The sequence below is a fragment of the Mytilus trossulus genome, chromosome 13, assembly GCF_036588685.1.
Source record: "Mytilus trossulus isolate FHL-02 chromosome 13, PNRI_Mtr1.1.1.hap1, whole genome shotgun sequence".
Taxonomy (NCBI): domain Eukaryota; kingdom Metazoa; phylum Mollusca; class Bivalvia; order Mytilida; family Mytilidae; genus Mytilus; species Mytilus trossulus.
Window position 1 is genome coordinate 48,527,092 of NC_086385.1, and position 21,147 is coordinate 48,548,238.

The following is a 21,147-nucleotide window of genomic DNA, read 5'->3' on the forward strand; positions in this document are numbered from 1 at the left end:
GACAAACGAGAAATGTACATTTTCTAGAGCAGATTGAATAATAGTGATGAAAACGTGTTGCCGTCCCTTATGATGGGGTTTATAATCAAAATGAGACGCATTAAAAGAAGTAAAATCTATTTTTGATGGGATAAATATAGGTGAACGATTTTCTTCCAGACCATTTATTTTGTGGATAAAAGGATGTTTTATTATTGCATGAACATTTAGGTGAATAGATTTTCTGATTGAATATTAATATTTAAATTAAAAAAAGCTATAATTTCTCTTGTGTAACAGATTTAATTGACAATTGTTTCATAAAAAGATTGTTTTGCTATATCCTTTACAATGTAGTGACTTTTAGATGATTTTTATGCCCTTTTTTCCGGTCTGTGCATCTGTTTGTGCATCTGTTCCTCCATCCGTTCATCCGTTCGTCTGTCTGTCTGTTGATTTCATGATTTTACAAAAGTTTGCTTTGACAAAATTAAGCCTATTGAAAAAGGGTACTTCTTTTAAATTTGTAGTTGACAAAAAATGCAAGCTGTCTTAGTATCAACGAAATCCATGAAAATTGCAATCCCACAAATGATATTGAAAATTAGATTTAAGTTCAAGTTGTTCTATCAAATTGGACAGCCTCTGAGTATATATATGAATATGACTTGAAAAGAATTTCAGATATTTAGATTAAAAGCAATGTTTGTCTCTCTCTATCATAAGCGTATTTACTGGTATATCTATTATTTCAATTTGCTGATGAGGTAAATGATTATTTTTATTTGCAATAATAATTCTTATCTTAATTATGATAACTCTAAAATTCCAATATACAAAAATGTTTTTGAAGTTGTATTTTGAACAATTATCCTTTTCTTTTTCTTTGCCAAAGAATTTGATTGAATCGATGTAATACAATTGTATCAGCAGTAGGGTTAATTTAGTGGAGAAAGAAATAGAATGTTTCTGGATTAAAGATAAAATATCTTATTAATTGAAATATTAACATAAAAATTGTAGCTTTGATAAAGCTTATTATGTAAATGTTATTAATCTAAAGAAAGAATTCTATTAGAATGATTAGAATTGAGATGCAAGTTATCGGTAACTGTATTGTTCAGTCAAATATCTTAATTATATTTTCTCTATAATGAGAAATGATGACCTTGACATTTCGAGTCGAGCATCAGAAACTTTTTTGTTCAGATTCAGACCCAACCATGCAGCATTTTCAATAAATAGTATTGAGTTATTAAAAGAAAACTGCTAAAAAAAGGAATGAAGTATTCCATCATATGCATGTTTACTGTATCCTGATCTGAAATCCTTGATACAGTAAGCATTGTTGCGTGCAATTTCTCATTTCTGATTTTTCCATACCTGTTTCTTAGTTTCTTTTGTTTCATTATTGTATTTGAGTAAATTTGACCTCATTTTAGTTGGTTGATTTTAAGTTCTAAAAGCTCTTATAACGCTTTTTATGCAAATTGATTCATTTACATATTTGTTGTTGTAGTAAAGGAGGTTATTATAATATTTGGTATTATTGTTTAATATCCTGATTTGTTAAACTAATGTAGTTTACATGTAGATTAGGGATTTAAGTTCTCTGAACTGCCAATTGGATTAGTTCTGTTACACAACTATCAGAATATATTATATTATAGAGGTTTAAAACATGTTTCAAAACAAATCAGAAAATGCTTTTTTGTACCATGATTATTTAAATTTAAGATGCATCATGTGCATTAACGAATTTTCAGTTCAGAAATATTGAGTCTTAAGATTTTTGTCTTTTTTAGATCCTACAAAAATTGATACTTTTCACATCATATAAAATGTGTTCATGTGTGAGACAAAATTCTTGCAACATTTCAAACCAATTTAAATTTCAACAACAATTATTTAAACAATTGCTTGAAATTAAGCTTGAATGTGACAACTTTACCTTGAAATTATGTAAAAACCTAGCAGTTAAATTTCAGTTTTCAACACTTGTCAATTTGCATAAGGAACTGATTTATAATTGTTTACTTTAATGTTTTGAAAGTTCTAAATGTTAAAGTTGTGATCGAATTATGTTTTTAAAATTAAAAGGAAAATTCACATTTTGGTTTTGAAAGATTTTGTATGTTTAAATAATGATTGAAGCATTTCCTGATTTTGCAATATTTTATCTCCCATTTTTGTCCACTATGCTCCACAACAGCAATTAAAGAAGTCACAACACACAGATTTTTTAAGTTTAAGTCTGTATTTGAACAGTTGATTTAAGGAATTTCGGTATTGTAATATTGATATGTATAAGGTCATTATAATAAGAATAAGAAGATGTAGACTATTACAAACATATTGCCAATGAGGCAATGACTCAGACTCCACCACTCTGAGAACAGAGGAAAAAAAATACTATTATAGGTCATCATCAGTTTTCTTTCCTTTGAACATTTAAATTCGATATAAATGGACATATTATGGCTATCCTGTATAGGTGTGACAAGTTGTATCACTGAGTGTCACAATAGGTAATGTTGTTGTTAAATTGAGAAATCTTGTACTGGGGCATGGTCCTAACAATAGTTGGTCTTGTAACCCCATGTTTGTGTTTGTTTTAGGTGTCATAATGTCTAGTAAGTCAGGAAACAGATAAACAGGGAAACATTTCCTTTTTGTGTCCATTGAAACATTACATTAATGATACTTAGATAAAGTGAAATATCCTGTATGATTTCTTTTATTTGACGATTTCCAACCTACATGTATAGATAATGCGTGTTTTGACCTAGAACGAATTACTGTAAATTCAGAAATTTTGTCAATGTTCTTGTTATTCAATAAATTGTTGAAATATTGCAATATAATAATGAGTGTGCAATAAAATCTGAATTTACAGTAGTATCCTGTTCCTAAACTGTTTCTAAAGTTTCTTAACTCATTGCTACATAGTCATGGGTTTATATGTCTCTTATATTAAGTGTCTTTTATCTTTATTTTGTAGAAGGACAACATTCTGAAAGATTTGGAGAGAGAAAGAATGCTGAGAGCTGATGCTGAAAAAAAGCTACGAGAGCTCACCATAGAAACAGACCAATCTCATTCCAGGTTGCGTCACATCCAAACAGAATTTCAAAAGTAAGAAAAAGTGAAAATATTAACCATTGTATAAGTTCTAATGTTTTATCTTGGATTTGGTGTCATACCCCAAATTTTATGAACATTTATAATTTATCTGCAAGTAAAAATAAATCCAGCTTCTATAACAATGGCACTTTTCTCTCATCTAGGGAGTGAATAATTCTTTAAACTTGCACTGCACAATAAACTGAAGTTTTAAGTTCAATCTAAACAGATACAGGTCAAAACAATCGGTAAAAGCGTAAACAAAGCAGAGAAGTTTTAGCACCCACTTGTTTTAGAGATTAACAATCTCACAAAATCGTACTCTATAAACAAAATAGATATATATTTAGAACCAATTTGTATATTTATCATAAAATATATGCTCTTTATTAAATTGGATTTCCCAGATGTTTCGTGTTAATCTTGGTACAAAAATGTGAAAAAAATATTTGACCAATCAGAAACCATAAAAAAATAATGAATGACCACTGTGTCATTGATTAATGCTCCGCTGGCTCCAGAAAGACTGACGTTAAATAAAGGGAGATAATTACATGATCAATATAAAGTGTAAAGATGACGATTTATAGTAGAAATTTATGTGATATCGTAATTGTTTTTTCTGTAAAATATGTCCACCAACAACTTCTGCTTTGTCTATAGTGTCAGAAACTTATTGATATATTTATAGAAATCATTTCTCATTAATATGATGTTTTTTTTTCTATTTTTTTGTTTTGTTTATTATGCATCTGAAGTGTTGGAAATTTATTGATATATTTCTAGAAATCATTTCTCATTAATTTGATGTTTTTTTTCTAAATTTTGTTTTGTTTATTATGCATCTGAAGTGTTGGAAAATTTATTGATATATTTATAGAAATCTTTTCTCATCAAATTTGATATTTTTTTCTAAGTTTTGTTTTGTTTATTATGCATCTGAAGTGTTGGAAATTTATTGATATTTTTATAGTATATCACTTTTGATTAACTAAATGATTGGAAATATTTTTCTAGAATAAAATTATTGAACTGTCAAAGAAATTTGTGAAAACTTTGAATAAAAATATCGAGATATAAAACAAATTAGCATTGCTTAAATTAGAGCATGATATTTGTAATTTGTTTCTATTGCAAATTCAACAGATGAATTGTAATTTTGCATGATTAAATTAGATTTCTAAAGAGACGTACATATAAGTATTATAGCGTATAAAGCTGTTTTGAACTGATCTCATAAAACTTTGTTGTATTCGATTTTATTTTATAAGAATCTTTATAAATTTGAAATTCCATATACAATTATACAAAAACATCAGATCCAAATTATGATTACAATGTTTAGGAAATTCCTAATTTAGTAGGACTAAAAGTACAGATAAAAACAATGAAATGACATTACTGTTTGAAGAGTTGATCCCAATTATTAGATAACTTTACTAATTGGAACTTTGATATCTGATAGCAAATCCTTGGAGACTGAATAAAGTACTTTTGTAAACTTTTTAGGAAAAATGTCCTCCAAAAAAAGGAATTCCGCTTTATATAATCAATAAGTTTGCCAACAACAACAAAAAAAAAAACAATCAAAAGGCATCCAGAGATTGACATGTATTGAGTCATTTAAGACACCAGACTAATATCTATACACTACCAGTACCCCTTGCTTTTCGTAATTGCCCCCTAAAAGAAATACCCTTTTTATACGACCGCAAATTTTGAAAAAATTTTCGTCGTATATTGCTATCACGTTGGCGTCGTCGTCGTCGTCGTCGTCGTCGTCGTCGTCGTCCGAATACTTTTAGTTTTCGCACTCTAACTTTAGTAAAAGTGAATAGAAATCTATGAAATTTTAACACAAGGTTTATGACCATAAAAGGAAGGCTGGTATTGATTTTGGGAGTTTTGGTCCCAACATTTTAGGAATTAGGGGCCAAAAAGGGCCCAAATAAGCATTTTCTTGGTTTTCGCACTATAACTTTAGTTTAAGTTAATAGAAATCTATGAAATTTTGACACAAGGTTTATGACCACAAAAGAAAGGTTGGGATTGATTTTGGGAGTTTTGGTTTCAACAGTTTAGGAATTAGGGGCCAAAAAAGGGCCCAAATAAGCATTATTCTTGGTTTTCGCACAATAACTTAAGTTAAAGTAAATAGAAATCAATGAAATTTAAACACAATGTTTATGACCACAAAAGGAAGGTTGGTATTGATTTTGGGAGTTTCGGTCCCAACAGTATAGGAATTAGGGGCCAAAAAGGGACCCAAATAAGCATTTTTCTTGGTTTTCCCACCATAGCGTTAGTATAAGTAAATAGAAATCTATGAAATTTAAACACAAGGTTTATGACTATAAAAGGAAGGTTGGTATTGATTTTGGGAGTTTTGGTCCCAACAGTTAAGGAAAAAGGGGCCCAAAGGGTCCAAAATTAAACTTTGTTTGATTTCATCAAAATTGAATAATTGGGGTTCTTTAATATGCCGAATCTAACTGTGTATGTAGATTCTTAATTTTTGGTCCCGTTTTCAAATTGGTCTACATAAAGGTCCAAAGGGTCCAAAATTAAACTTAGTTTGATTTTAACAAAAATTGAAACCTTGGGGTTCTTTAATATGCTGAATCTAAAAATGTACTTAGATTTTTGATTATTGGCCCAGTTTTCAAGTTGGCCCAAATCGAGGTCCAAAATTAAACATTGTTTGATTTTATCAAAAATTGAATAATTGGGGTTCTTTGATATGCCAAATCTAACTGTGTATGTAGATTCTTAATTTTTGGTCCAGTTTTAAAATTGGTCTAAATTAAAGTGCAAAGGGTCCAAAATTAAACTAAGTTTGATTTTAACAAAAATTAAATTCTTGGGCCTCTTTGATATGCTGAATCTAAACATGTACTTAGATTTTTGATTATGCGCCCAGTTTTCAAGTTGGTCCAAATCAGGATCTAAAATTATTATATTAAGTATTGTTCAATAGCAAGTCTTTTCAATTGCACAGTATTGTGCAATGGCAAGAAATATCTAATTTCACAATATTGTGAAATAGCAAATTTTTTTTTAATTAAGAGTTATCTTTCTTTGTCCAGTATAGTAAGCAAGAAATATCTGCAAGAATTTTTTTTAATTGGAGTTATCTTTCTTTGTCCAGAATCAACTTGAATCTTTGTTATATACAATATACAATGTATATTCACTTTTTACTACCAACTGATAAATTTAAATAATCTTTACCATTCAGTGATAACAAGCAGTTTTTTTACATCTTAATATTTTATGATGTATTTAAATGAGTAGTAATTGTTGCAAACTCCATTAGAATATTTTAATTGAAATTAGTTTTGGAATAAGGGAAAGGGGGATGTGATTAAAAAATTGGGTTCAATTTTTCTCATTTGAAATTTCATAAATAAAAAGAAAATTTCTTCAAACATTTTTTTGAGAGGATTAATATTCAACAGCATAGTGAATTGCTCTAAGAGAAAACAAACATTTTAAGTTCATTTGAATACATTCATTCTGTGTCAGAAACCTATGCTGTGTCAACTATTTAATCACAATCCAAATTTAGAGCTGAATCCAGCTTGAATGTTGTGTCCATACTTGCCCCAACCGTTCAGGGTTCAACCTCTGCGGTCGTATAAAGCTACGCCCTGCGGAGCATCTGGTTAATGCAAGTGTTTGTATAATATAAAAAAGAAGATGTGGTATGATTGCCAATGAGACAACTATCCACAAAAGACCAAAATGACACAAACATTAACAACTATAGGTCACTGTACGGCCTTCAACAATGAGCAAAGCCCATACCGCTTAGTCAGCTATTCATGTTCAGATATAAGACTTTGATTTAAAATAAGAACATTAATTTTCGAATAAGTTCCAGAAGCCCTTTTCACAAAAATCTTAAGTGTAAAATAAATCTTATGATAAAAATATTTAGTTGAACAGTTAAGGAATATTTTAGACTTAAGATAAATTTTACTCTTAAAACTTGTGGAAAGGACGTAACAGACTTTATAATCTGTGGAGTTTTTCTCAACCCAAAATAAGTGTATGAATTCTATCTAGAAATGTTAAGGCAGACTAAGAATTTTTCTGATGTACTAATAATTTACTAAACTTGATCTTTGTACATTGTATGACTTTGCTATATACATAATATAGATATTAGAATTGAAAATAACCAAAACAATTGAATTCCAACACAAAAATTAATGTATAGAGTATCTGAATTACCATCAAACATTTTTAGAAATTCAAAATCATTTAAAAGTTAAAACCTTTTTAATAACAATTAAACATGCTGGTTAAGGCTAATTAAGATTCAATGAAGCATTTTTGGAGCCAACATTTTGCAGTACTAGATACTGCTTTTCACCAAATCTGGGTTTATTTGACTTAAAATTGACGTTGATTTAGAATTTGTAAAATGATTTATTATTGTGATGCTATAAAGGAGATGAGTATCTCCACTCACTACTTTATTTAAAAGGCTTTCCCGATATTTCAATCTTGTCTAAATACCATATAATTTATACTTTTACGTAAATGTTTACTTTTCTTGATGGAAGAATTGATAGATTTTATATCAGAGAAATTAAACGTAAGATTCCATTTTGTCAAACCCTATTACGAATATTACTCTGAACAGATTGGTTGATAGAAACTGCTGATTTCCCCGTTAATAGAAGCATACATCTATGAAGAATTGGTTTTCTGAAATGTCGCTACAGGAAGTTTCCTGTTTTGTCATGCTCCCTTCTCATTAAAAATCTCGTTTGTATTGATAAATGACTGAAAAAATTGCTATTTACTTTGACTTCCGATATTGAAAGCTGATATGTATTTAAACTCATGGGTGATGAACTATCTCATTACAAAACTTAGAATGTGTCCTTTTTATAGCAGTTTTTATTTTCCTCCTTTTATATACTTTGACTGTAAAATCTTCATGTTGACATGCGATACAGTAATTATAGGGTAATTTTATAGTCGTCACTTCTTGTGACATGGCTTCTCCTTTGAAACTGCTGAAGCAAAACTTAGGCTGAATGAGTTCAGAGTATCTAGTATAAAATCTGTATTTTATTTCTGGTATGTAAAAAGATTGAAGATGATAGAAGAAGTCGGATGTGATTCTAGGCTACATGGAGTTAATAAATCTTAAAGAAATTGTACCTAGCAGTGAGTGTCCAAATTTAAAGTCAGTCTAAATTCTAGGATACCTGCCGGAGTTAATAAATCTGAAAGAAATTGTACCAGTGTCCAAATTTAAAGTCAGTCTAAATTCTAGGATACCAGTGTATAAATGGAAAATAAATCTAAGGTAGTGTCTAAATTTAAATGTAAATCTAGTTACCAGTGTTTAAATTCAAAGTACATCAAAGTTACTTTGTATAAATTTAAAGTAGATATAGGGTATCCATGTCCAAATTTAAAGTAATTCTAGGGTCCCAGTGAATAAATTTGAAGTAAGTATAGGGTACCTGATTCTCTGAATTTAAGTACATCTAGGTAAATACCAACCAGTGTGTAAATTTTAAAGTATTAGTGTATGAAAATTGAAGTAAATCTCAGTTACTAGTGTCTATATATAGAATATGAAAGAGAAATTCAGCTTGAACAGAATTGATAATGCATGAAAGCTTCGATATCCCTTAATATGGTTGTAATGTTTGATTGACTCTTTGTCTACAACATGGAGCAAGCAGTTTCCCAGATATAGATGTACATGTATTTATTATATTCTCTTTTGTCCACAGCATGGAGCAAGCCGTTTCCCAGATGATGCAGTTTAAATCGAAGATAGATCAGTTAAAACATGAAAAGTCCAGCCTCTCTATGCAGTATGAGGTAGGTTTACAACATACATTGGAAAAAAATCTTTATATGCCCACTGTAGCAGAGGGGGCATCAAGTTTTACCCTTGTCCTTCTGTCTGTATGTATGTACGTCCAGAAATTGGTTTTCGTTCTCTAACAATTTGCCACAACCAAATTTTATGAAACTTATAAACAAGTTTAAATTTAACTGTTCAATAGTTATGCACTTTTTTTTTTATCTAAGAAGCAGCTTCATTACTTTTATGACAATGAATATATATTTATGTCTGCAACATACCATTTCTTAGCATCACCAATACATCTTTCATGCATTTGATGTGCACCTTCCAATGCAAAATAAGAACAAAAAATTATAATATTGAATCTAAGTCATGACATAAAAGGCAAGCTGAGAAACACATTTCCATCTTTTCAGTAATGAATTTAAAAATTTTTTAGTAAATCTTTCAAAACAAAATTGTAAACTCTTCAATTGAATAGAAGAATCTTCCTTACAAGTTGAACAACTTACAGTTTTCAAACAATTCAATGGATTTCAGAAAGAAATTTTAGAAGTTAGAACCTTGAAACTAACTAATTAGTTTAAATTGGACTTCTATATAATAATATTTTTTTGTATCATTCATTGATTTCATTCATTTTGAGCTTATTAAGCTAAATGAATTGTGAATCCTCATCCATCATTTTTTTAAGCCCAGAAGGAAAGCGTAGAGGATTGTTTAGAGAACTCTGATGATATAATTGATAGCCAGGTTCCTGGCATTGTAATATAATTGGGTTTTGTTTAATTTGAAAATTCTGATCTAGATAAAGAATAGCTCAAATCGCTCATCAGCCATTAGGAAATCTTTTTTGATATTGATAGGAAATAATGTTTGTGTAAACAAGTGCAGAATTTGGAACTGGTTCACTGTTTGCTGTTCTGTGTATGCCAGATAAATTGATAACTGCTGAATTTGAAATGTATGAAAGGCATCCAAAATATGTACCATACCATGAAAGAAAAGTTGAGAATATTTCATGCATATTCATAATCTTATAGTCTGAATTTAGCTCATTTCAAGAAAATTGCACTTCCAAATTTTTATGAACTATTTTTTTGCAAATTTTTTTGAGCCCAAACAAATTGGTATGAGTCACAAGCTGAGGACAATTGATTTTTGGCGCATGCTGGTTATTTTAGGTCCATTTTTTAGAAGAATTATAATATAGGTTAATACATTACATTCTGTCTATTTATAGAATAATCTTCAGAAGTATAACAGTCACATCAGCAGTTTGGAGAGAGAAAACATCATGTTACTCAACGATGTCAAAAAGTTTGAACAACAGGTAGGACATAGAACATTTGAGAAATTTGCATTTAGATTCTATATATCTGAATACATAAGTAAATGTTTGAATTACAAAAGTCATTAGGCAATGTTGAACTGTTAGAAGGGGAACTCGTAAAACGTCTATGCATTACCATATAAGTGGGGGGATAGGACCTTTATCAGGACTCCGGGATTGGGTGTTTTTAAGCTCAGGATTTAGGGATTGGCCCTTTCGGGATCTGGGAATTCTTGTTTTTGAATTTCGGGACTCGGGATTTTTGTGTTTTTAAGCCCGGGATGTCGGGATTCCATGTTTTTAAGCCTGTGAAATCGGGATCAGGACCCATCCTACCCTCCCTCATATAATGTAGCTCCATGAAGCCCCGTCTATTCTTTCTTTCTTTACTGCAATACCTTGACTATATGTTTGATAATGTGGTAACAGTTTAAGTGATTTTGGCCATTACCTTTGATTTAAATGAAATTAACAGACTAAATCACTTAAGAAAACTACTTATTTTTATATCTTTGCTTGAATTTGGTCTCGTACAAGAAGGACAATAGCCTTCTAAATACGGTCAGAGCTAGAGGGCCGGTCTACTAAATTAAGTTTATTGCCAAAGGGCCAGAATAAAAAATTAACCTTACAAATTGTTAAAAGTGTAAATAACTCCTATATTTAAATTTTAACTGTGATAAAGATCTGTCCTAAAGCCAAACCATCAAAAGTTGATAATTTAAAAAAAAAAAACTACTACAAAAGTTTATTAAGCTTACACCTGGCTAATATATAGATTGTCCATTGTGAAAAAAATGAAATTGGATAAAATTGGCCAATAATAAGCCTGACGTGGGAACAGGAATACAATATCATTTCTGTATAATTTGCTTTTATTGATTACCTTGATTGTTTACCTTTTCAAACAAATTTTAACAGCTTGAGGTTAAGATCAAGCAATTTGACCCTGATTTGTTACTTTTCAAAGCAATTTTATACACTTCTTATGAAGAATAAGGTATGAAAAAACGTTTTGTTGACTTTGTAACTACAGCGTCAGTTTTCTGTAACTTTTGTGAGGTAAGGATATATATAAAATAAAATTTGTGGATTTGGATTAAACTTGTCATTAAAGGTAATATTTCTAACATATTTAAAGATAAGTTATAAGAATTGTCAATTAAGCTTGATATTTGTGATCATTTTTAAATTATAAGATGTGATAACTTTTTTCTTGGGTATAATACTCTGCTAAATTTGTGTGCTTATATTAATATTTTTTTTTAAATTGAGAAAATACATTAATAAAACCACTTCATTTAAGATAAGAATAAGAAGATGTGGTATGATAGCCAATGAGAAAACTCTCACCAAAAGACCAAATGACACAATAGTCAACAACTGTAGGTCGCTGTAAAGCTTTCAATAATGTGTAAAGTCCATCACATACAGTCAGTTACATGCCCATAACCTAATTGTTCTGAAAAGTTGGATGAGAACCTTTGAATTTTGCATAACCCATAGTTACAAGATAGAATGATTATTATAAAAAGAATTTGCTGGTTTTGGTAATTGAACTAAAGAAAAAGACAGTTGATTTTTACATACAAAATGAAAATCAAATAATCGTGCATACCTATTTTAGCTGTTAAGATGGGTTTTTTTTCTAGAAATCATTCGACTCGGAGGTAAAAAAGCCACAAACATATTTCAACACAAAAATGTATTTATGTAGATAAAAAAAAAGTAGATGTGATATAATTGCCAATAACTGAATAAGACAACTTATATATGTTATAAATTAATTTAGGAGATTCAGAAAAATTCTTTATTTCATTGAAAATGTTTATGTTGTAGATGAGTAATGGCACAGACCAAGAGAGGACTAAGTTACTGTTAGAACGATTGAAGATGTTAGAGGCAGAAAACTCATCACTGGTACTAGAAAATGAACAACAACGACAACAGTATGAAAAATGTCTGGATGAGATCGCTAATCAGGTGGTACAGGCATTACTCGCTCAAAAGGTACGATTCAAAATGTTCAGCTATGGTAGAATAATATAATTGGGTCATACAGGCAGTGCTTTCTCAAATGTATAATTCAAAATGTTAACTGAGGTTATAAAATATAACCTGGCTGTAGCAGCGTTACTCGCTAAAGGGGTATGATTCAAAATGTAAACTGAGGATATAAAATAAAACCTGTTTGTACAGGCATTACTCGCTAAAAAGGTACAATTGAAAGTGATCAGCGATGGCAATAGAATATACAATGTGAGGATGGGAATAAATTATGGAACTACAAAATTAAGTACCCTGAAAATCACATTTTTTCAAGCCAAACAAATTTCTCCAACCACAACTAATTTAATAATTTGGAGAAAGATAGGAAAAAGACAAAAACAAAAAAACTAAATATCATACATAATTGATGTGTAAAAAAAAGAAAAAATAGAAATAGGGAAAACAATACCCACATAATTATAACCTGTGTATAACAAAAATTGGAAAAATATATTAAAACTTTTTTATTTTTTTCTACTAAAATTGCAAATGAAATAATAACAGCTCTATAAACAAAGCAATGTTCAACAAGAAAACTAGACCATTTTTTTTTGTGCATCAAGAAATCTGCTATCATAGCTGTATACTAGAAATACAGTCCAAGGGGAGATAATTCAAATGTTTTTTTGACTATTTACAGGCTCTCAGGGAAGAATGTGTGAAGTTACAGACCAGAGTTCAAGATTTAGAATTTCAGAACAAAGAACTGAATTGTCTATTCCAACAGAAAGTGAAATACTCATCAGATACTGTTCTGCAAGTAAGTTTTATAATACGAAGTAATTTCAATGTTTCAGAAAACCAATTTACGGTAAATACAATTTTTACATTCATTTTTTTTTCACACAGTTTCATTATTAATTATTGTTCAACTATGTTGAGTTTGATGTTAACATGGTTGATTTTTTGTAATTGAAGAAATGTCCCCAATAGTCAGCTTGCATTGTTAATTATTATGGGTTCATTAAATTTCTACAGATACCAATTTTCTGGAAAGAGGAAACAATAAATTTTATTACTAGTTTATTTGTTAAGTGTTGATTGCAAGTCTTTAAAAGTCTTTCATATAATTTATACAATGTATATCTGAAGAATGAAAATATCCTAATTTGTTTTGTAGTCTCTACCACCCAGTCAGACAGTATCTACCAGTACATTATGTGAGAGTACAGGGTATTACAATAGTGTTTGTAGTCTTCCACCATCATCATCTGTAGAAACTATGGTATGTATGCTACATTTCCCTCCTATTCAGACAAATTTGTCCTCAACTTCTCAGCATTCATGAGTTGGACATAGCTCACCATATTGTTTTAACAACACAGAACAACAATTCATTATTTAACTCACAATAAATTAATATCACCTTGACTAATTGGATTCCTGGTTTAATTGCACAAATGCCCTTAGCATTACACACTTACACATATACCAATACATGTACCATTGACTACACACTTTCACTTCTATGTTTTGTATGTATGTTACATTTACCTCCTATTTAGAAAACTTTGTCCTCAACTACTCATCATTCACAAGTTTAACAAATCTCACCATGAATATTGTTTTTACAACACAGAACAACATTACATTATTTAATTCAAAGTATTTGCTTATTTATATCACCACAGCTAAATGAATTCCTTGTTTAATTGCACATATGCCCTTAACACTACATACTTACAAATATGTCCTAAGCACTAAATACTTGTACACACCTCCTGAGCATTATTCTTACAAATATGTCCTGAGCATGACATATTTGCACATATGTCCTAAGCATTACACACTTGCACATATGTCCTAACATTATATACTTACACATATGTCCTTAGCATTACACACACATATGTCCTTAGCTTTACATGCTAACACATGTTCAAACCTTTGAATACACACTCTCACTTCTATGTTTTGTATTTCAGCACATCACGTCCACTTCACATAGTATTGTACAGTCCACTGCACTTATGCATCACCCTTCCACAAGCACAGACTCTCTACCCAGTTCAGACAATGTATGTTATTATAATTTGGTTTAGCATACTTTATTTAATTATTAATTCTAGTTACTGTAATTTCAGAAATTGTTAAGTGCATTTATTATTGCAATTTTTGAGAAATAAACAATAATTCAAGATTAATGAATTGCAATTTCGGGGAAATCTGGACCATATATATTTATTAGATATCAGAATCTGAGTTTTTATTATTGTGATACACACCCAGTTGCATTATTTGCATTTATAAAAACCTCACAATAATTTCTGAATTTACAGAAGTAAGTTGGCTTTTAAGATTATTTTTGTGGGTGATTGAGGTTGCTACTTCAGCTCAAAGTATTACATATTATTGTATAGCAATATAATATTTCCCACAGAATGTAACCAAAAGTTAGCGTGCAATAAATTCTAATATTGCACTAGTGCAATAAGTCTTCAATATTCATGACGTCATCAACGACAAAATCTTATCTAAAACCATTTTTTACTTTCAAATATTATATTGCTATACAATAAAAGGGTTTCTGCATGAATATTGGGGAATATTGTCCCTCGTAGAACATATATTGCACTCGCAAGCTCGTGCAATATAAAATTCTACTCGGGACAATATTCCCCAATATTCATGCAATAACCCTATAAGACAAAAAGTTTCAAAAGCAAAGTATATAAAGAGCAGAATACAGAACAGCCAGAGCCATTAAAGAGACGAAAATTTTAAATTAAATCACAGATATGACTGAGATTGAGGTCACCAAATATTAATGGAAGAAAGAAAAATAAAATGAAAAAAATAGAAAATTTACATCATACTTGTACTTCCTGTGTTGTTCAATGACCTTGACCTCTCATGAAAGTATTGCACAGACTACATCATACAGCTAACTTTAAGTTTCGTTTCTTTTTTACATTGATGAGAGTTGTTTTTTATCTAATTTGTTTTTTTCTATTTTTTCAGGCATTTGAAGACTGTAATACCCTAACCAATACCAAATGTAATTCACCAAACTGTGGAACTAATTGTGACAATAGAAAGTGTAGGACAAAAATAGAAACAGAATTTCCTGCAACGAATTCTAGTCCGAAAATGAAGCATGTTAGTGTCGTAGAGCGTGCAAGTGAAAAAGCCAAACAACGAAGCTCTTCCACGTCATCGTTAAATACAGGAAGTAAAATCAGGACGTATAGATCTAATTCAACAAATGCATCATTAGGGAAAAGTAAAATTGTCCCTCCTGGTAAAATTTCTCAGAGTTCATCAAATGTATCAGCCAGTCAGATAGAAACTACTGTACAAATAAACCAATCAGATTCAAGTGTTAAACGAAGAAGCCTGTCTCAACCAGATCATATCAATAAAACTGTAACAAATGTAAACCAGTCAAAAACTGGTACAAAGCCTACAAGAACTGAATTGAGTAAATCGTCAAGTAAGTTAAATTCAAAATTACAAAAGTCTTCAAGTTCGTCAAGTATACCAACGAAAAAGACGAGTAAATCTCAATCATCACTACCTCAATCCACGGGATCACAAAGTCGACTTCCGCAGAAAAAGACAGAACAAGACTCAGGCAGAAAAAACTCAGGACAATTAACTCATGGAAATTCTAACTCAAGAGTGCCTAAAACTGTACCTTCTACTAAAACTCAGGGATCATCTGTATCGAAACTCAATCAAACTAGTACTCAGTCTGATATAAATACAAAACTAAGGGAAGTAACTCCTACAAATAATCAGCCAGCTAGAGTACCATCATTTCCAAACGGCCAGTATTTTTATGATTATAGTGACGAAGATAGTGATATTAATCGTCCAATCTCAGGATGTAGTAACGGATCAACGATTTCAATTAACGAAATTTTAGATGATGATGATGATACGGATACATTATTAGATGCAGACTTTACTGCAGAAAAATTTGCTTTTTTTGAAACTCCACAATTTATGCAAGCTGAAGAAAAGAAAAAGGAAAAAGCTAGAAAAAAGAAGGAGAAATCTATATTTTCTAGTTTACGTGGCAAACCTGATATTGTTAAGGATACAGAATATAGTGAACAAAAGAATAAAATTAAAAGTCCACGTTCACATAGACGTAGGAGCTCATTACCACATTCTAATAAAACAAAACAACCGAATCGACCTTCGTCACTTGTGTTGAATTCAAAAGACAAAAATAACATGAAACACGGATATAGTTCTTCAAGCTTGAGTAGTAGTGAGAGTGATGAAAACTGGTCCCCACAATTTGCAAGACAGTACCAGTTAAAACTGTACAAAGCTCGCAATAAATCAGGAAGTAGTGAAAGTGGAAGTATGTCTGGTTCCTTGTCGGAAAAGACCCAGTTGAAATCGTCACAGGAACTAACACCTACCGTGAGTGAAAAATCATTCGGTTCTCAAACTGATGCTAGGGACAAGGATATTTATAGAGAGGTGATTGTTGTAAAAAATATTGATAATTCAAATGTTAACTCTCTGAATAGGAAAAGAGGACCTCCGCCTCCTATTCCTAAAAAACCTCCAATAGCTGGCCGCCGCTCACCTGGAATTATAATGGGAATACAATCCCCTGGATTACGTAACAAAACCCTCTCAACTCACCAAGAATTGAGCTTATTGAGACCTCATGAATTCAAAACTGGTGTGTTTGATAATGTTGATGCTATTCATTCAGTTAGTGTTATTGCTGAACAAACAGTTAATCAGACTCATAAATACATGTCGTCTGATTCTAGTTTCGAAAGCGTGAAAAATGAAAAAGTGGAAAGATCCGGAAGTAAAGATGATGGATATTCAACTATGTCTAGTGATATTCAACCAGAGATGTTAGAAAAGTTTAGTGATTCTTCATTAAAAAGAGATGCTATATTTCGAAACGATTTTCAGGTTAGAAACGATATGACTGTGATGCATGTTACAGATTCTAGTCACAAATTTGTTAATTGTGGGACTTCTCCATTGGACACATCTGCTGTGAATTCAAATTCTCCAAAACGTTCCTCACCCAACATGCAAGATAAAAGTGGAGGGTATAATTCATTAGGAAGAGTTAAAGCTATGAAACAAATGTTTGAAGCAGAATGTCAAAAACAAAATGATACTTGTAAAAGATTTCCTCTTCGAAAATCATTTTCTGTTGATAGTAAATTAGGGCACAATGAAAAAACTTTAAACCGCAGATCTCTTGGTGATGATGTTCAACTTAATGTTACTGAAATTGACGAGACTGAATCTAGAAATCGGTCATCGTCGTGGGAAAACAAATCTGATCATGTGACCAATTCTCTGCATCATAATGATACTGCAGATGTCTTGGACAAGGACAATAAATATTCACAAAAAAAACAACAAATTGAGGAAAGAACAAATGCAAAGGAACAAGATCATTATGTCTCAAAACTTGATCATGTGACTTTGACTTCTGATCATGTGACATCATCTTCCAGAAGTCACATGACATCAGACAGGAATTCTATTTATCACATGTTAAATGATAGTGAGGAGAACTTTCTTTCTGACATTCCAGAAGAAAAAGAAGATTACGGAGAAATGTCAGGAGCTTCTAATGAAAAATTATTAGATTTTCCTGTGAGAAAAACAATTTCGAAAAAAGACCAAATATCAAATTTACAACTTTTCGAAACTTCCACAACTAAGCATTACTGGTCATCCACTTTGGGGTTGTGCCGATTTTTGTCAGATTCTGATCTTGAGAAAATATCAAAGAGGCAGTCTGTTGATGATTTTAAGGACATTGGCAATATAAGTTCTGGAAAAGCATTGGAGAGATCTGTGTCTCTTTCAGGTCTCAATACAAAAACTGAGATATTGGCAAACATGAAGCTAGCACCAACATTGCGTAGAAGTTGTCGTCAATCATTGATAAATGAGATTAACGTCAACGACAGAGTGCAAGATATCGTCAAGGAGCATATTCTAAAACAGGTAGGTTGATCAAATATTTGTATGGCCATCAAAAATATATGTGTGTAATTAGCCCACCAACCATCTCTTATTTTTTTTATGTCTGTTTTGTCAACCCCAACACTTTTGGTGCAGGATTTTCATTGGAAAAACAACCTTCTGTAAAAAATCAAATGGAAGCAGCATTATTTGCCTGCATTTATCTTCAACTTCTTTGTCCATACACTTCTGTTTTCCTGATTTCCATAAGCTATATCATTTTTTCCTCTATGTTCTAACAGCTTCAGTTGTTCAATATATTACCAAACAATACAACTGATCTGGTAGAGTGATTATAAAAATAAGGAGTGCGGGAATTTCTTGCTACATTGAAGACCTGTTGTTGGTGACCTTCTGCTGTTGGTTTTTTTTTTTTTTTTTTTTTTTTATTTGGTCGGATTGTTGTCTCTTTGACACATTCCCCATTTCCATTCTCAATTTTAAGGATAGTTGGTATGGTTGCCAATGAGACTTTTATCCATAAAAGTTCAAAGTTGCAGACTTCCAAATGAACACTTGTTTTTATTTTCTTTAATTCTCACAATTGTGACAGGACTTTACAACAAATATTTCCATTTTTTGCAAAATAAAATCTACAACATCTATAAAAATGTGATTAAAATAACCTCAAGTTCAGAATATTAAAAATTGACTACATTATATAATGATATATGTGACCCAAGAACAACTTTTGTTTTACAGCTTGCCAACTCAGTTGATAGTGAGTCAGATGATGATCTCCAAAATTACAGCTTTGATCAACTTCTGGCAAAGAAACAGAGACAAAACTATCTGGCACAGTCTTTTGAGGTAGGTTGAAAAATATTCAAAAAACTTCCTGATACAGTTTTGGAGGTAGGTTTCAAGAAATAGAGACAACACTACCATGACTACATGTGGTATATATGTTTTAAGATGAATCATACACAACTAAATATTAGGTTATTTTTTTGTTACACCTAAGAAACAACCTTTAAAATCTCATTTCAGCACTCTAAAAAAAACCATTCTTCTTTAATAAAAATGAAATTTACTAAACAAAAATATTATTATTTATTTAACCAATAGTAAGGATTGCATAGATTTTTTTTTTAGTAATGTAAATGATAACCCTCCTGTTACAACAACAAAAAAGTAATGAAAAAAACCCTTATGGTATAATAATATTGAATGATAATAATCATTGTATTTATTTCTTTTCAGTCTAAGTTCAACCAACCAGCCCCGTTCAAAAACCAATGTGATTTCCCTGAAGATTCTTTCTCTTCAAATTACCATGAAAATGAGGCTACTTTTTCGTCCAATGAAGAGAGAGAAGAAAAGGGTAGACAATCCAGTAAAGAATCTAGTCCAATGGGGGAAAAGCCTTCCAAGTTTAGAAGTGATTACTACAGTCTTTGCATGGTAGGATCAAATCGTAGTTTATTTTCGGGAAGTAATGAAGGCGAATCTGACCAAATTTTAATTGATGAACCACAGTGTGTTAACTGCAAAGATCCTTCAAATTGTAGACAATGTACAAAAGCTAAAAATACTGAAGAATTTGATGAAATTTCTAGACAACTTCAAAGTCTTTCGAAAACCGTGAATGCCTTACAGCAGAGCTTGACTGGTGTTGATAGCTGTGATTCTGATGCTGAATCTAACGAAGATCATTCCCACATGTTTATATCACCAAATTCTGATTTCCATGGTGACGGTTATCAATGGGTTGAGGATGATGAATTTTATCTGACACCATGCGGAGGTGAACTCATTATGGGTGCCTCTCCGTTTTCTGATACAGGTGCTTGTGCCGAGTGGATTAACGAATATGCAGACGACACTTCCTGTAATGATGAATTTGAATTTTACGGAAACTTTGCTGATGAAAAAATTGATGTTCGTCAATTCCAAGCTCCAATTAAAGAGGAGGAAGAAATTCACAAATATGAAGAATCAAGAACAGTAACTCCACCTGAAAGTAAATCTCCAATTCAGAGAGGTAAAAATGGTCCTCAGCCATGCGACAGTTACAGTAAACAGAAAGCACTGAAAAAGCTAAGAGGTGAAGGTCATGTGAGACACCATAGTGATGGACATCTTTCTAAAATCAATCATGAGAGCAAGGCAAATGGAACCGAGGAAAGGATTGGTTCTATTTATAGATCAAGGGAGACAACCGAAGATAACAAGATGTCTGATCCACAGGTAAATATATCAATTAAAAGACGAATTTACACTTGTGTGCAGATTTGTCTGCCATTTTGTAACATTTGACATCACAATTTAAAAAATTTGATGTAACAATTAAAAGTGATTGTTATTTGACATCAGAATGTTATTCAAAGCAGATCTTAGGTCATTTGGAAATAAAATTCAGCTAAATACCAAAAATGCAAACACATTTATTTATCATCATAAATTACTGTGGGTTCATTATTATTTGTTGTATACCAATTTTCAGGGATTTTATAAGTAGAGATGAACAGTGAAATTAAATGTTCAACGAATAACAAATTTTCAATAGGAATGAGTGCAGACGTCTGCTAAACCACAAAACTAAATATCCACAAACATGCAAGTTTTCCTTAATCCACACAGATTGAAACCCTTGAAAATAAATTAATCCATAGTAATGTAAGTGCAGTTTATGTATAATCAACCTGTTTTCTGAAATTGGTTATATCTTTGATGATATAAAGCTATCAAACTTATAAATGCTAAAAAATAATTTTTATTTTTGTGAAACCAAAAACACCACAAAGGATTTCTGATTTTCTAAAATTCATTTCATCACTAAAACATAAATGACATAAAACCAACAGAATACAAATTGTAATTATATAATAAGTTGCAGCAACAATTTTTTTTC

General features: G+C 31.0%; 1 protein-coding gene across 7 annotated transcripts in view; it reads left to right on the top strand.

The window, feature by feature from the left end:
• LOC134695031 (serine-rich adhesin for platelets-like) overlaps positions 1-21,147 on the top strand; it is a 178,460-nt gene that overhangs the window by 149,458 nt on the left and 7,855 nt on the right. For all 7 annotated transcript variants that reach the window (XM_063556169.1, XM_063556171.1, XM_063556172.1 and 4 more), the window contains 10 exons: positions 2,981-3,114; positions 8,865-8,955; positions 10,188-10,277; positions 12,117-12,287; positions 12,967-13,086; positions 13,447-13,551; positions 14,252-14,344; positions 15,288-18,275; positions 18,996-19,103; positions 19,497-20,483. In XM_063556169.1, the coding sequence (XP_063412239.1) occupies positions 2,981-3,114; positions 8,865-8,955; positions 10,188-10,277; positions 12,117-12,287; positions 12,967-13,086; positions 13,447-13,551; positions 14,252-14,344; positions 15,288-18,275; positions 18,996-19,103; positions 19,497-20,483 (4,887 nt within the window). The remainder of the gene's footprint in view (positions 1-2,980; positions 3,115-8,864; positions 8,956-10,187; positions 10,278-12,116; positions 12,288-12,966; positions 13,087-13,446; positions 13,552-14,251; positions 14,345-15,287; positions 18,276-18,995; positions 19,104-19,496; positions 20,484-21,147) is intronic.